This window comes from Cynocephalus volans, chromosome 10 (assembly GCF_027409185.1).
Source record: "Cynocephalus volans isolate mCynVol1 chromosome 10, mCynVol1.pri, whole genome shotgun sequence".
NCBI classification, from domain to species: Eukaryota; Metazoa; Chordata; class Mammalia; order Dermoptera; family Cynocephalidae; genus Cynocephalus; species Cynocephalus volans.
This window is the reverse complement of record NC_084469.1, coordinates 18,897,373-18,911,852: the sequence shown is the minus strand read 5'-3', so window position 1 is coordinate 18,911,852 and position 14,480 is coordinate 18,897,373. Positions and strand designations below refer to the sequence as shown.

Sequence of the window (14,480 nt, the reverse complement as noted above, 5' to 3'; positions counted from 1 at the left end):
TACGGCAGTCATTTGATATTTTTTTCATCATGGATGAAAAGTACATGAAGGTCATAGTATAAAAACGATTATTTCATAAGCAAAATTATTAAATTTTATAACCAAAATGGATTATCAAGTGTTCATAAGCACAACACTTATTCCCACACTAGTCTCTCAGGAATTTACATTAGGTATCAAATTTAAGTATTTGAACTAAACAGACAAAATTACATATTACATTTAAGACTTACATTTCTAACTATCATTCAAAACTTTTAGCACACACTTTTTCAAAGCTGCTGAAAGGAAAAGAAATTTTGAGATGGATACATTGCTATTATATTCAATCTCTGTTAGCACTCCGTTTTTCACTCCCCAACCTTACAAACATTATGCAAGTTTTCCACATCTTCTCTCCATCATTTGTACATTTATACATTCACCCAGCCATATTTACTGAGCACTTAAAATACACCAGACACTGCACCTATCCTGGCACTGGGGATTCAGCAACATGCCTGACAACAAACATGGTAATTACATATTACAATGAAGGATATAAATAAATTATCCAGAATATTCCAATAGTGACAGAAGAATATCAATTCATATAAGGTTATAAGGGAAGGCCTCCCTAAGGCCATCTGAATTGGGGCATAAGGTATGAGAATCAGCCAGACATGTAAAAATTTGTAAACAGAATTTCCAGGCTGAGAGAAACTGGCAAATGCAAAGGTTGCAAGCCAGAATAAGAACAAAACGAAGGCTAGGTATGGCTAGTGTACAGAAGGCAAAGAAGGAATATGCTATGATCGAGTATGGAGCTTTAAGTAGGAACTAAATTATCTAGGGCCTAGTAGACCATTATAAGGACTACATTTTTTTTTCTAAAGTAATTATAGGCTTTAAAGAAAAGAACGACAAAATCTGATTCTGATTTTAAGAGTACACTGAATGCTGTGTGAAACTACAAAACCTACTAAAAAACTAAAAAAACTAAAAAAACTACTAAGCATGGTGGCTTAGCAAGAGATGATGGCAGCTGGGATTAGACTAAAGGCAGTGAAGAGTTGACTGGAAAGCAAACTAACAGAACTTGGCGACAGATTTAAACTGGAGACATGGGGATAGGTTGGATAGTGAGGAAAAGGAAAGAACTGAGGATGTCTCTAGATTTTTGGCTTTAGCAATTGAATTGGAATAGTGGTGCCATTTATTGCCATGGCAAAGACTAGTGGAGGCCTATCTTGATAGAGGGATCCTTCTCATAATGGAATCTTTCTAGAGTCATTACCAAAATGCAACCATAGCAAATGTTAAAAGGCTTCTCCCACAGGCGTAAGATGTTCGGACAACCTAACTTCCTCATAGAAAATAAAAGAGAGGCTGGAAAACTTTCTCTGTAAGAACTCATTTTAGCATAGTTTGCTTTTAACGCAGTCCAGTATCGAGGACTCCGAGAAGCGTGTTATAGCAAGGTTTCAAAATATCGATTTTCCTGAATCTTATTTACAAGATAGTGAACTTGAGAATTTCCTAAAATAACAGCCTAATGCTAATGAGTATTAAATCCCTAAGGGGTTGTTAAGGGAAGGCCTTAAATACTGGTCACTTTGAATAGATAGGTCTGGGAATAGATAAGTTTGTGACTGTAAACTGTAAATACTCAAAAAGCTAGTTTTATCAGGCTTTTAACTAACTATCCACTTCTAACCTCTAAGAGCTCTTTCTTATTAAAGGGAACAAGAGAACTTACTGGCATGCAGAAAAGAGATGTAATGGCTCAATTTAAACACAAATATTGGTCTGCTGACATGGGCACCTTGTCCACAGTGAAGACAATAGCTTTGCTTCCCTCAGGACTCACCAAGGAGACACCACAGAGGATTCAGGAGGACTGGGGCCACCTCCACGGTACTGATTAGCACCAAATAACTGATGATGTCAGAGAAATTGCCCACAAGCATTCAGACACAGAGATGAACTGGGTCTGTTCCACAACATTACTCAGTAGGAAGAGATAATGCAGTCCAAAAAGTGCATGACTACAAAGAAGCTCATGAGTAACAGAATGGTCTGGGTAGGTGTTTGTTCTGGGGATGCTTTTGGAGAAAGTTTGGTGCTGTGAAGAAGCTGGGACTGCCTCTTTTGCCTGTGCAAGAGAATCACCACATATCTACTTGAGAGGGCTTCGAGCCCTATAAACTGGACATCACAGAAGTTCACATGTGTAAAAAATATGTACCTGAAAAAGTAACTCATAAGCCAAAGAGAGAAAGATTTAGTGACAAACAGAAGATGCACCAAGGTCATACTGGGGGTATCAACAGTAAAGATGAGGAAAAGACCATTATTGGACATATTGAAGACCCAGAGAAAGAGAAAGAAATATAGGATGTGATTTGAGGATTTATGTTTGAACTTTGCCAAACAGGAGATTCTGGGGTGACGGTGATGGCCTGAAGGATGCTGAGCAAGCAGGTGGTACAAAGAGAAGCCCCTGCTCAATCTGTACAGGTAAATAACTGACTTACATGTGATGTCACTCCAGAGGTTCTGAGACCCCAAAATGTCTGTATCCATGAACCCCAGGGTTAGCAGCATGACTGCCTATATTAGGATCAAGTGGCCAATGGTCAGGTCAGTGGGTCTGGGCCTGTGCTGGAGAAGGAATATTTAGAGATAGAAAAGTACAAGGACGGAGGCTAGCTGGTTAGCTCAGTTGGTTAGAGTGCAGACTTACAACCTCAAGGTCATGGGTTCAGATCCCCACACAGGCCAGCCACAAAAAAAGAAAAAGTATTTTTAAAAAAAAGGAAGAAAGAAAAGTACAAGGATGGTGTTGGCGGAAGTCTTAATACCAACTTCAAAGTAAACACATTTCTAATGGCAGTAAACTGGAAAGTTTGTTGTATTTATTCATCTTTATGGGAAAAAGAAGTAGTAAATTCCTCAGAGTAAGAGCAACAAAAATTATCTTTATCACAAATATTTACACCTTCATCAACCTCAACTATCTTTATTGACACTATTGCCAACATCATAATATGTGGAATGATCACGACACATCCTGTATCAACCTTCATTTCTCAAGTTGACCTTCACACCTCCCTCACTCCTCCTGGAATCCTCACTCTCCTCTTGTGCCACCACTTCCCAAATCATGTCTGGACTAGGTATCCCATCACTGGGCTCCCACATGGCCTGAGTTTTCCTCTACATGCAAATTTTCCAGATATTATGTAAATTGTTTCTTTAATCCTATTTTTTAATTTTTTGAGGGCAGGGATGATGTCTTTGCTGTATCTGCATCAGCATAATGAAGTGCTGGGTATATAGTAAGACCACTACAATGTTTTCTTAAATAAAAAATTAGAAATCCTCAAAGAAGCTTCATCAGAAAATAAACAAACACAAATATCATAAGGCCCCAAAAGGAAAAGCAGAAGCATAAACAAGCCCTGAAAAGAGAAGCCACGCTTCCTGGATACATTATGAAAAGAACTGTTAGTCCCACCTTAGTCTTTTCAGCACCATTATCAAACCACCAAATTTTAATTCATAAATAAAATCCCTCCACCACTGCAGATGTTTAACATTAAAGCTTCTAATCCAGGGCCAGCCCCGTGGCGCACTCGGGAGAGTGCGGCGCTTGGGTGCGCAGCGGTGCTCCCGCTGCGGGTTCAGATCCTATATAGGGATGGCCGGTACGCTCACTGGCTGAGCACAGTGCGGACGACACCAAGCCAAGGGTTGCGATCCCCTAACAGGTCAAAAAAAAGGACAAAAAAAAAAAAAAAGCTTCTAATCCAAACTATCTGCATTAATTTCCAGTGCTTCAAAAACAGATTTTCTACAGTTACAGCAAGAATAATAATAAAAGCTGGCCAGTTGGCTCAGGTGGTTTGAACATGGTGTTATAACACCAAGGTCAAAGGGTTTGGATCCCCCTTCCCTCTAAAAAAAAAAAAAAAAAAAGAAAGAACGAAAAAAGAATAATAATCACTTTTCCTGTGACCTAGTATATAATCAAGTGCCAAAAACCTTCCTTTCCTCCCCCTGAGAAAATAGCTGGCTATTGATTGGGCATCACAATCCCAACTCTAAATTACTTACATATCTTTCTGGAAGGCAATCCTGAATGCTGTCACTGTAAAGTCTCACTAACTAAGCACAAAGACAGACAATGGACAAAAACAAAACAAAACAAAACAAAAAACCAAACAGATGTCCATTTTCGTAAATGGGGAAGTCATTAATCAGCAAGTCACCTCATTCTGCTCATCCCCCCCGAAATCCAGGGTTCACAGGTATATTTATCTTCTTTTTGTCACTGATACTCCAAATGTATAAACGAGATTGTGAAGAACAGCATATTTATAATTACTTAGGTGACAACATATAAGCAGACTAATATAAAACTGCCCCATTTTTGTCTTTTATAAGTAATAAGACTAGGTACTTGTAAAAGTCTTCACCAAAACCTACAATTTAACAAATATAGACAAAGGCAAAAAGTGCTTTAATAAGGGAGAATAATCTGTGCATCCCAGAAGGTACTGACTGTGAAATTCAGTTTTCATTTATTGAATGATACATTATGCTAAACCAGCTAACATCACATCATAGGTAGTATAATTCTAATGCAATTTTAATATTAACACTGAGAAACTTGCTAAACAAAATCTTACTTGGAGTTAATGTTTTAGGGCCTCTTAGGGCTAATGGATAAACAAAATGAAAAGTAAGGAAATCTACAACTACTACATGCTTAATTATTCCACTAGCAAATACAACAGACTCTAAGTGACTAGGAAATTAAGTTTTTTAACATAATTATTGAGCATTCTATTAGTCTGTTTCTTAGACGTAGTCTGTTGCTTATAACAAAGTACCTGGAACTAGGTAATTTGTAAGAAAACATAATTTATTGCTTACAGTTTCTGAGGCTGGAAAGTCCAAAGTCCAAGGAACACATCTGGTGAGGGTCTTCTTTGGTGGTGGCTTTACAACAATGCAGGGGTCTCACATGCCAGAAAGTGGCAGACCAGAGAGAGAGACAGACTCTCACATGCTCTCCTTTTAAAGCCCTCACAACCATGTTCATGACCACCATTAAACCAGAACTTAATTACCTGTTCAAGGCCCCATCTTTCAATTATCATAATAGGACTTCCCATCCTCTCAACAGTGTCACAGTGGGGGCCAAACTTCCAATACCTGGAACTTTGGGGGACACAACTTAAGGTTCAGTGAGTTTGGTGGGGGGGGACATTCAATCCACAGCATTCCACCCAAGATCCCCCAAAACTCATGTCCTTTTCACATACAAATACATTCATTTTGTTCCCAAAGTCTTAACTTATTTCAAATCAAAAGTCCAAAGTTCAAAGTCCCATGTGTGAAATCCAAACAAGTTTTCTACTTCCAAGATACAATGGTGGAACAAGCATAGACTACATATTCCTATTCAGAAAGTGATAAATAGGCCAAAATAAAGGGATAACAGGTCCTAAACAAGTCTGAAACCCAGCAGGGCAGACATTAAATCTCAAAGCTAGCGAATCATGCACCTTGACTCCAGGTTTAATGTCCTCTGCATGCCTGTGCAGGGGTTGGCCCCCAAGTCCTCAAGTAGCGTCACTCCGATGGTTTTCTTGGTCTGAGGTCATGCTTTAATGATCTCAGGCTAGCATTGTACACTAGCTCCACAGTTCTGGGGTCTTCACAGTGGTCCCACTCTCACAGCTCCACAAGGCATTGCCTTGGTGGGGTTTTTCTTCTGCAACTCCAACCCCTCATCTCCTCTTGGGATCACTCTAGCAAAGGCTCTATGCAGTAACTCTGCCCTGTGAAAGATCTCTTCCTGGGCCCCCAGGCTTTTCCATACATCCTTTGAAATCAATCAGGGTGGAGGGTCCCAAGCCTTCACAGCTCAGTCATTCTGCGAGCCAGCAGACCTAACACCACATAGACGCAGCCAAGGCTTCCAGCTTGTATCTTCCAAAGCTGTGGGTCCAGCCACACCTGTGGTGAATTTAGCCACAGCTGGAACAGCCAAAGCAGCTGGAGGGCTGGTGTGGGAAACAGCATCCTGAGGTGGCCCTGGGCAGTGAGCCCATGTAGGGCACCAAGCCCGAGTAGGGCACCTTGGGCCTATTCCCCAAAGACCATTCTGTCTCCCTAGGCATGTAATGGAAGACACAGCCCACAAGATCTCTGAAATTCCTTCACAATCTTTTTTCCCTTCTCTTGATAATCCCTTCCTTGTGTACTCATCTCCTTAGCAAACAGTCGCTATGCTACACCATTGAATTGTTCTCCTGAAAATGCTCTCTGCTTCTCTACCACATGGCCAGGCTGCAAATTTTCCAAATCTTTTTGCTGCTTCCCTCTTAATCATAAATTCTGGCTTTACATCACATCTTTGCCACCATAACTCAGCACAAGCTGTTGCAAGTAACCATGCAGCTTTCTAAATGTTTTGCTGTTCAGAAATTTCTTCTGCCAAATTCTCTGGCTCAGCACCTTGAAGTTCCACATTCCATAAAACTTTCGGGCATGAACAGAATGCAGCTGAGTTCCTTGCCACTACATAGCAAGGGTGATCTTTGCCCCAATTTCCACAAGCTCCTTCTCATTTCTACCTGATACCTCTTTAGAATGATCTTTACTGTCCATATTTCTTTTTTTTTTTTTTTTTTTTTTTTTTTAAAGATGACCGGTAAGGGGATCTTAACCCTTGACTTGGTGTTGTCAGCACCACGCTCAGCCAGTGAGCGAACCGGCCATCCGTATATGGGATCCGAACCCGGGGCCTTGGCGCTATCAGCACCGCACTCTACCGAGTGAGCCACGGGCCGGCCCTACTGTCCATATTTCTAATAGCATTCAGGTCACCACCATTTAACCAGTCTCTAAGAAGTTCCAAACTTTCCTTGGTTTTCTTGTCTTCTAAGCTTCCACCAGCAGCTAGGCTTTTTCTAGCCTGCTCCTCCAAATTCTTCTAGCCTCCTCCTCAACACCCAGTTCCAAAGCTGCTTCCACATTTTCAAGTATTTGTTATAAGCAACACCCCACTTCTGGTGCCAATTTTCTGTATTAGTCTGTTTCTGTTACTTATAACAAAATACCTGGAACTAGGTAATCTGTAAGAAGACATAATTTATTGCTCACAGTTTCTCAAGGTTGGAAAATCCAAAGTCCAGGGAACACGTCTGGTGAGGGTCTTCTTTGGTGGTGGCTATACAACAATGCAGGGGTCTCACATGCCAGAAAGTGGTAGAGCAGAGAGACAGAGACAGACTCTCACATGCTCTCCTTTTAAAGCCCTCACAACCATGCTCATGACCACCGTTTAGCCATCAACTTAATCACCTCTTCAAGGCCCCATCTTTCAATTATCATGATAGGATTTCTTACCCTCTCAACAGTGTCACAGTGGGGGCCAAATTTCCAATACCTGGAACTTTGGGGGACATAATTTAAGGTTCAGTGAGTTTGGCTGGCGGGGGACATTCAATCCACAGCAAGAACATACTATGAAAAGAGTGCAGTGGTAGGGGCACTTCCAGGCCATCACAGACACCTACACACACTCTACATCCCTACAGCACTTCCTTCTATAGCATTATAGTACTTAATATGCCAAGTTAATTATTTGTAAATGACATGCATATACACTACTTTTGAATATAGTATGTATATTATTAACATACACAAATTAGAATATGAATTGAAGTTCTAACGTTTTATTCCCACCCCCTATAGACAGTTTTTTCCCCCCTATGGACAGTTTTGCATACACTTTAAGGTACACATACTTTAGGGGGATCACTGACCCAGATTATATGATGCTAGAGAGAGGGTCTTGGTTATGTTTCCTCACTGCCTAATTCATAGCCAGTGCTCAGTAAAAATTTGCTGAATGAATGAGCAAAGGGACATTAGAAAACATGAATCCACAATATAACTTTCTGACACACTATATATAGTTCATCATGCAGCTACTTAGTCCAATGTGAGTGTCAAATTCCACTTAAAGGGGATTAGAAGAAATTCACCCATTATATTCCATTACCACAATTTAAATGCTAAGAACCATTTTAATCCAGCCAATTCTTGCATCAAAAAAAAAAAAAGCCTTGTAATACTCCGTTTCCAGAAGGATGAAAGGAAGAGAGAAGCATGGAAGAAGAATTAAAGAACTGGAGATTTTTAAGGTTTCTTGGAGTTCTGAAATGCTCTAAACTGCAACTCATAACTCATCAATGTGTTTTAAATGCTGTGTTCAAGCATGTAGAATACATTTTTAAGAATACACAAATTTTTTAAAAATTAAAGAAAAATAAAAAATAAAATTTTAATAATGAATAAAATGAACACACAAGCCACAAACTTAGCCACTCCTTATTAGCTTTGCAATAAGGAGATAAAATAGAGATGAAGAACATGGTTGCTAAAATTCTCAGTATCCATGAAGTACAACTGGTATATTTCCTTTGAAAACACACGCAATCTAAACAAGAATAAAGCCTTCCCTTGTATTCTAATCAAGATATTTAAGAAAGATATATACAAGCCAAAAGTAAAAGCCACCACTAATATACCTCCCAAAAAAGGTCTGAAGGTATACTTTCACAAAAACATTAAGGTTTACATAACTGACATACAGTCTAGCTAAAATGGCAATATAAAACCAATCTCCTTGGGCTGGCCCATGGCTCACTTGGGAGAGTGTGGTGCTGACAACACCAAGGCCACGGGTTCGGATCCCATATAGGGATGGCCAGTTGCTCACTAGGTGAGCATGGTGCTGACAACACCAAGTCAAGGGTTAAGATCCCCTTACCGGTCATCTTTTAAAAAAAAAAAAAAAAAAAAAAAACCAATCTCCTTAATTTCTAGAGCTTCTGAAATGTAAATGAAGTCACTAGAGGGCCCTTTCATTCAGGTCCAGTAAGTGTCATCTGTCATTAAAACACTTCATTTCCAAGGCCCCATTATGCAAGATAAACAGCCTGCAATTCCACATTTGTAGGTGGTAATACATACCTGACTATTTCTTTTAATACTACATTCTATGACTAGGCATTATTTAGTGCTCAACGATTTTAAGTAAAGCCAAGGGGGAAAGTATTTCAGTAGTATTATCAAGCTTTTCTTTAACTGGTAGAATGATTCACATAACACAGTGTGTTCGTCAAATTTTATCTACCCGCCCTTCACCTTATACAATACAAACAAGCAGATAAAACTAATGGATACAGGTTTTAGTAATTACTTACATTATTCAAGTGCCAAAAAAAAAAAAGGTTCTCAAACCATTTTCTAGTTCTATCAAAGCTTTATGAACTCTTTATGTAAAAATTAGTGACAGAAACTCTATACTAAAGTCTGACATTTACTACAGTAAATGGTATCATGTTTAAAAGTTACCCATTTTTTAAAAAAATGGCTCCTGGTTCACATTCAGAAACGTTATTTTATCAACTTGTTCTTCTCTTTTGTTTTAATGTCTCTGCAGCAAAACTGATAAACCAAATTCATTCAAGGAATAGTTACAAATAAGAGTTTAACAGATATTTTCTCATCTCTTCAAATACATGTTTTAAAAAACAACAGGCAGACACTTTTAACAAAAACTTTCAGTTAGATCAATTTGAAATGTACCATGAACTTCATTTATATTTACATACAATCTCAGTTTGATGTGAGATTAAGCAGGCTAGAGTTGGATAAAAGTTTAATTTTAAAATTTCTTAATGCAAGGTATATCACTGTTATTCACACCCTCAAACTTAAGAAACTAAACACTTCTGAACCTTGAAGCTGTAAATTAGTTTGACTGATGTCCTCTCTCATGCCATGTAAAGCCATTGCCTAATTGAGGCCAGACCTGTCAGGCTCAACAGTATCCCGGAAATGACTAGCCTACTAGGGCTGGAAACATATCAAGAATTTGGAATATTTCTCATATAAAGGCAGGGAAAAAAAGTTCAAGCAAGATTGTCCATAAGAACAATCATTATACTGTTCTGCAGGAAGAAAGACATAAAAAGCATATTTTTATTATTCTGGTAAGTCCACAACCAATTTATCTAAATTGTGTATCTTACTGTCAGGTGACGGCCCACTGATCCCTCTTCTTCCTATACATACACAAGAGTTCACTCAAAAATATTCATTTTGAATGCCTGTCTTCTAATCTAATTTTCATTTTATATTCTTAGCTACTAAAACCATCCGGAACGGGGCTGGTTTTTTTACTTAGAAACCTGTTAACAATAATGCCTAGCACCTAATCTGCTTAATGTTTTCACTTCTTACCAAAAATTCCATTAAATGTCGAAAAGAAATACAAGCACACACAGATATACACACACTCAAACCTCAATCATGAAAAATTAAGTCACACTTCGGCCATAAACTGTGCAATAGACACTCCCAGTTAGTGATCATGGACAGCGGTATCAGAGTAAGTGGTAGGGGGTTGGGGCTGTTAACAACATGCTGTGCATCAGAGCCAATAAGCAGCAGGCCAGGACTGGCAGCAAGGCCAGTCTCTAAAGGGAGCTATAACACAATATCAGAATGCCGGATTTCCGAATGCCATTTTATGGGGATGGAGGGGGGTGAGAACTGGGAATCAAGTGCAGCAAAAGGCTCAGGTCAACGTCTGAGGAGCTAAAACCTAAGACAAGGTCTTGTGGCAACGCCAGCTGTCTAATCTCATCTCACCTCAAACACAACTTAATTTCGGGTCGTTCTTATGAAAGCCAGACGCTCAAAGAGTGAGGGGTGGCAGGAATGGATGGTCATAGCCCCCAAGGAAATGTCAAAGGCCCTCGAAGAAGACAGATTACCCAATAGGAAGGGGCTTCCAGTAGCAGTAGCAAAAAAAAAAAGAGGGCTTTGCAGCCGCCTCCTCTCTCCCTTCCAGCCAAGGCTTTGGGGAACGAGGTTAGGATGTTGTTGGAGGTTTTAACGAAGGAGTGATATGAGAAAATGGCAGTGAAGGATGAGGGGGACTGGAAGGGCTGGAGCCACCCAAGAAAAGAGAGGAGGACTTCCCTGGACACATCAGGATAACAACGCCACCAGAGATCACGGCATTGCCTTGCCAGCGCCTGATACCTCTCTTTCTGGGAAAGCTTCGTTCCTTTCCATACGGTCCCAGTTCCCAATACTGCTTCCCACCCGACCTCCCTCCCCTAATAGTCCACAGAGCTGGCCTCCTTTCCCTTCCGCCTTCCGCGCCCCACGCCCTCAATCTCCCCTCCCCTCCCCCGGTCACCCACCCTCTGGGCAGCCCGTCGCTGGCCTCCCCGGCAGCTCGCACAGACCCCTCCCCCCTCACCTCTCCTCAGCGCCTCCTCGTAGCTGAGGAATCCGATCCGTGACTCCTTGGCGCCCATGCTCCCCTCATCCCCTCGGCCGGGGGTCGGAGCCTGATCTCGCCCCACCCCCCTTCCGCCTTCTCCTCGGCGTGCCTGGGTGACGGTGTCGGCGTCCCCCGGCCCCCTCCTCGCCCTACACTAACAAGTGCGGCTTCTGCCCCGGCGGCTCCTCCCGGCCGCCGCCACCGCCTCCATGCCGAATCACGTGACCGATCTCACCCCGCCTCCTTCCCCTCCCTCCCACTCCGCCCTACTCTCTCCTCCCTTCCCTTCCCTCCTCACGCCCCTCCCGCCAGCCCCGCCGAGGGTCACCTGACCCGAGGCCTGGGATTGTTCCGGGTAATGGCCGCCCGGAGCCACACACTCCACCCCGCCCCACTCTAACCGCGCGCAGGAGCGTAGAGGAGGGGCCGCAAGGCCGCACGTAACGCATCATCCGCACCTTCCCGCCAATCCCAAGCCGTGAGGCCTGTTCTGTCTCCTCCACCGGGGGCGGAGGGCGGTAACTTCCGGGGAACTCGGGGACTGTCCCTCCCGGCCACTCCTTCTGACGCTCGACGGGTGAGACTCCAGCAATTGAATCGTTGGTGCGGCCGTGACCGAGACCCGTCTCGGAAGACAAGTGGAATCTTGGGGAATGGGCATGTGAGGGATGGGGTTCGTGAAAGGAGTGGGCAAGCGGGAAACCCCAAAATGTTAAGGAAGTTTTTGACTGGACGGGAATTGTGAAGGGAAAGGGGAATCGCGGCTTTCCTGTGACGAAAGAATTCTTACTCCGAGCGGGGAGATCCCTAAGGGAAGTGAGCCTTGGAACGAAGTTTAGAATATCTTGTTTTACGCGTCCTCCCATCCCCCCACCCAGCTGCCTCCGGTTCGCGCAGGCCCAGCGGCCCCGCGCCGGCCGCCTCCGCTCGGAGCCCGCCTCCTCCTGGACGGGTTCTCTGGAGACCTCTCTGCAAAACGCTTATCTTGCTTCTTTCCGAGAGTTGCTCCCCACCAGAAATGTGAGGGTTACAAGACTTATAACGGAGTAACTTGCTGCTTTTTAAAAAATTGTGTTAAAATATACATAAAATTTACCATTTTAACCATTTTTAAGTGTGAGTTCAGTGACATTAAGTACGTTATGTTGTGCAACCATTACCACCATTCATCTCCAGAATTTTTTCAACTTGCAAAACTGAAGCACTGTGTCCATTAAACAGTAACTCCCCATTACCTCTTCCCACCAGCTCCTGGCAATCCCTGTTCTACTTTATGTCTGTGGATTTGCCTACTCTTAAGTGTTTTATGGGTGGAGCTGTATTTCTCCTATGTTTGGCTTATTTCACTTAGCCTTCATAGTGCCTTCCAAGTTCATCCTGTTGTTGCATGTGTCAAAACTTCCTAGATTTCCCGTATGTTCGAGCAATTCCACTTCTGGGTGTATACCCAGAAGAATTGAAAGCGGGGACATGAACAGCTATTTGTTCACCCATGTTTATAGCAGCATCATTCACAAGAGCCAAAAGGTGATAACAACCCAAGTGTCATGAATGGATAAACAAAATGTGATACATATGTACAATGCAATATTTATTATTCCGTTCCTTACTTTTTAACTTGTTTGCTTTAGTTAGTCTTCACCCTGAAAGTTACAGTATGAAGCTTCTGGTTAAGGAAACACTGAAAAATAACCGTTTGGATTAGATTATACTCAAGGTGCCAGTTAGGTAATTTAGAGTCAGCAGAAGGATTTCAGTTCCTCAAACCAACAGATTCTAATATGCCCTGCTAGAGAAAGAAGGTAATATTCTGTGTTTCTCTACTCACCTTTCCTGGCAGACCAGATTAGCAGCATGGCATTAGTCACAGTGCTGCCCTTTCCAGTTCACTGTAAGGCAGTTAATTCTAAGACCTCAGATTAGTTGCATTACTAAAAGGCCATGAAGCAAGGGGTTGGGTATGTATTTCAAAGCCTTTAATTGCCAGGTCGTTAGTTTGCTGTAGGCACGTCTTCAAACAAAACAACTCAGTCATCTTCAGCCTGCAGAGTACGAACTCTGAGTTAAATTATTGTAGTTAATCGGAAGTGAATCTTCCCGTTAACTCAATTTGTGAGGGGAAAGACCCTCCAGAATTCAACTGCAACATACCACAAACATTATTACCCTGCTAAACAATCAGTACCTACCTTTGTATGGCTGTACAAAGAATAGGCCTGGGTGTTTATCTACCCACTTGATGTACAATGGGGATGCAAATTATTTTATCTTTTTGTGGCATTTGCCCCACTTGAAAGATGGGTTACAGTTGGAATTTATCTATCTCATGAGATAGTAAATTATTACAAAATAGGAAAGACTAGAATATAAACTTTATAATGTAGGATTTAGAGCAATACTAATACACTGGAACTTTTTTTTTTCTTTCAAGATGACCAGTAAGGGCCAGCCCGTGGCTCACTTGGGAGAGTGTGGCGCTGATAACACCAAGGCCACGGGATCAGATCCCTATATGGGGATGGCCGGTTAGCTCACTTGGGACAGCTTGGTGCTGACAACACCAGGTCAAGGGTTAAGATCCCCTTACCGGTCATCTTTAAAAATAAAATAAAATAACTGAACCCGTGGCCTTGGTGTTATCAGCGCCACACTCTCCCAAGTGAGCCACGGGCCGGCCCTACACTGGAACTTTTAAAAATTCCTCAAGTTTCAGGCCTGGCTTCCCCTAGGGCCATAAAAAGTTTCACTCCATCACAGAGTTTGCCATGGATTAAACACTTCTAAAAATTGTGAGTTGAGATAGCTAACTAAGAAATACTATTTCTCCTTTGTCTGAGTTAAATTAAGCATATTATTGAAGTCAGTGAAGCAGATGGTCATGTCTGATGAGAATTTGAAATGTTAAACTGGAATTGAAACCTTTCTTTTGGTTTGTATCACACTGTATCAGGCAGTCAAATATTAAACATCCCTCTATAACTTAAAATTGATACAGTACTTAAGTCTGATGATGTAGAAAATCTAAAGTCTACTTGTGCTGGAGGGAATTCTATTAATCATTTAGTTTGTTCTGTTTCATTGTATTTCACTTAATCCATTGAAAAGTTAGCCAGCC

The 14,480-nt window shown here is 41.7% G+C and overlaps 1 protein-coding gene and 1 pseudogene across 2 annotated transcripts in view; both read right to left on the bottom strand.

The window, feature by feature from the left end:
* The window catches only part of USP32 (ubiquitin specific peptidase 32), a 181,976-nt gene extending 170,517 nt beyond the window's left edge, over positions 1-11,459 (bottom strand). For both annotated transcript variants that reach the window (XM_063109752.1, XM_063109753.1), the window contains exon 1: positions 11,342-11,459. In XM_063109752.1, the coding sequence (XP_062965822.1) occupies positions 11,342-11,399 (58 nt within the window). In that variant the 5' untranslated portion in view covers positions 11,400-11,459. The remainder of the gene's footprint in view (positions 1-11,341) is intronic.
* Positions 1,839-3,183, bottom strand: LOC134389491 (vomeronasal type-1 receptor 90-like; annotated as a pseudogene).
* Positions 11,460-14,480: the final 3,021 nt, after the last annotated feature.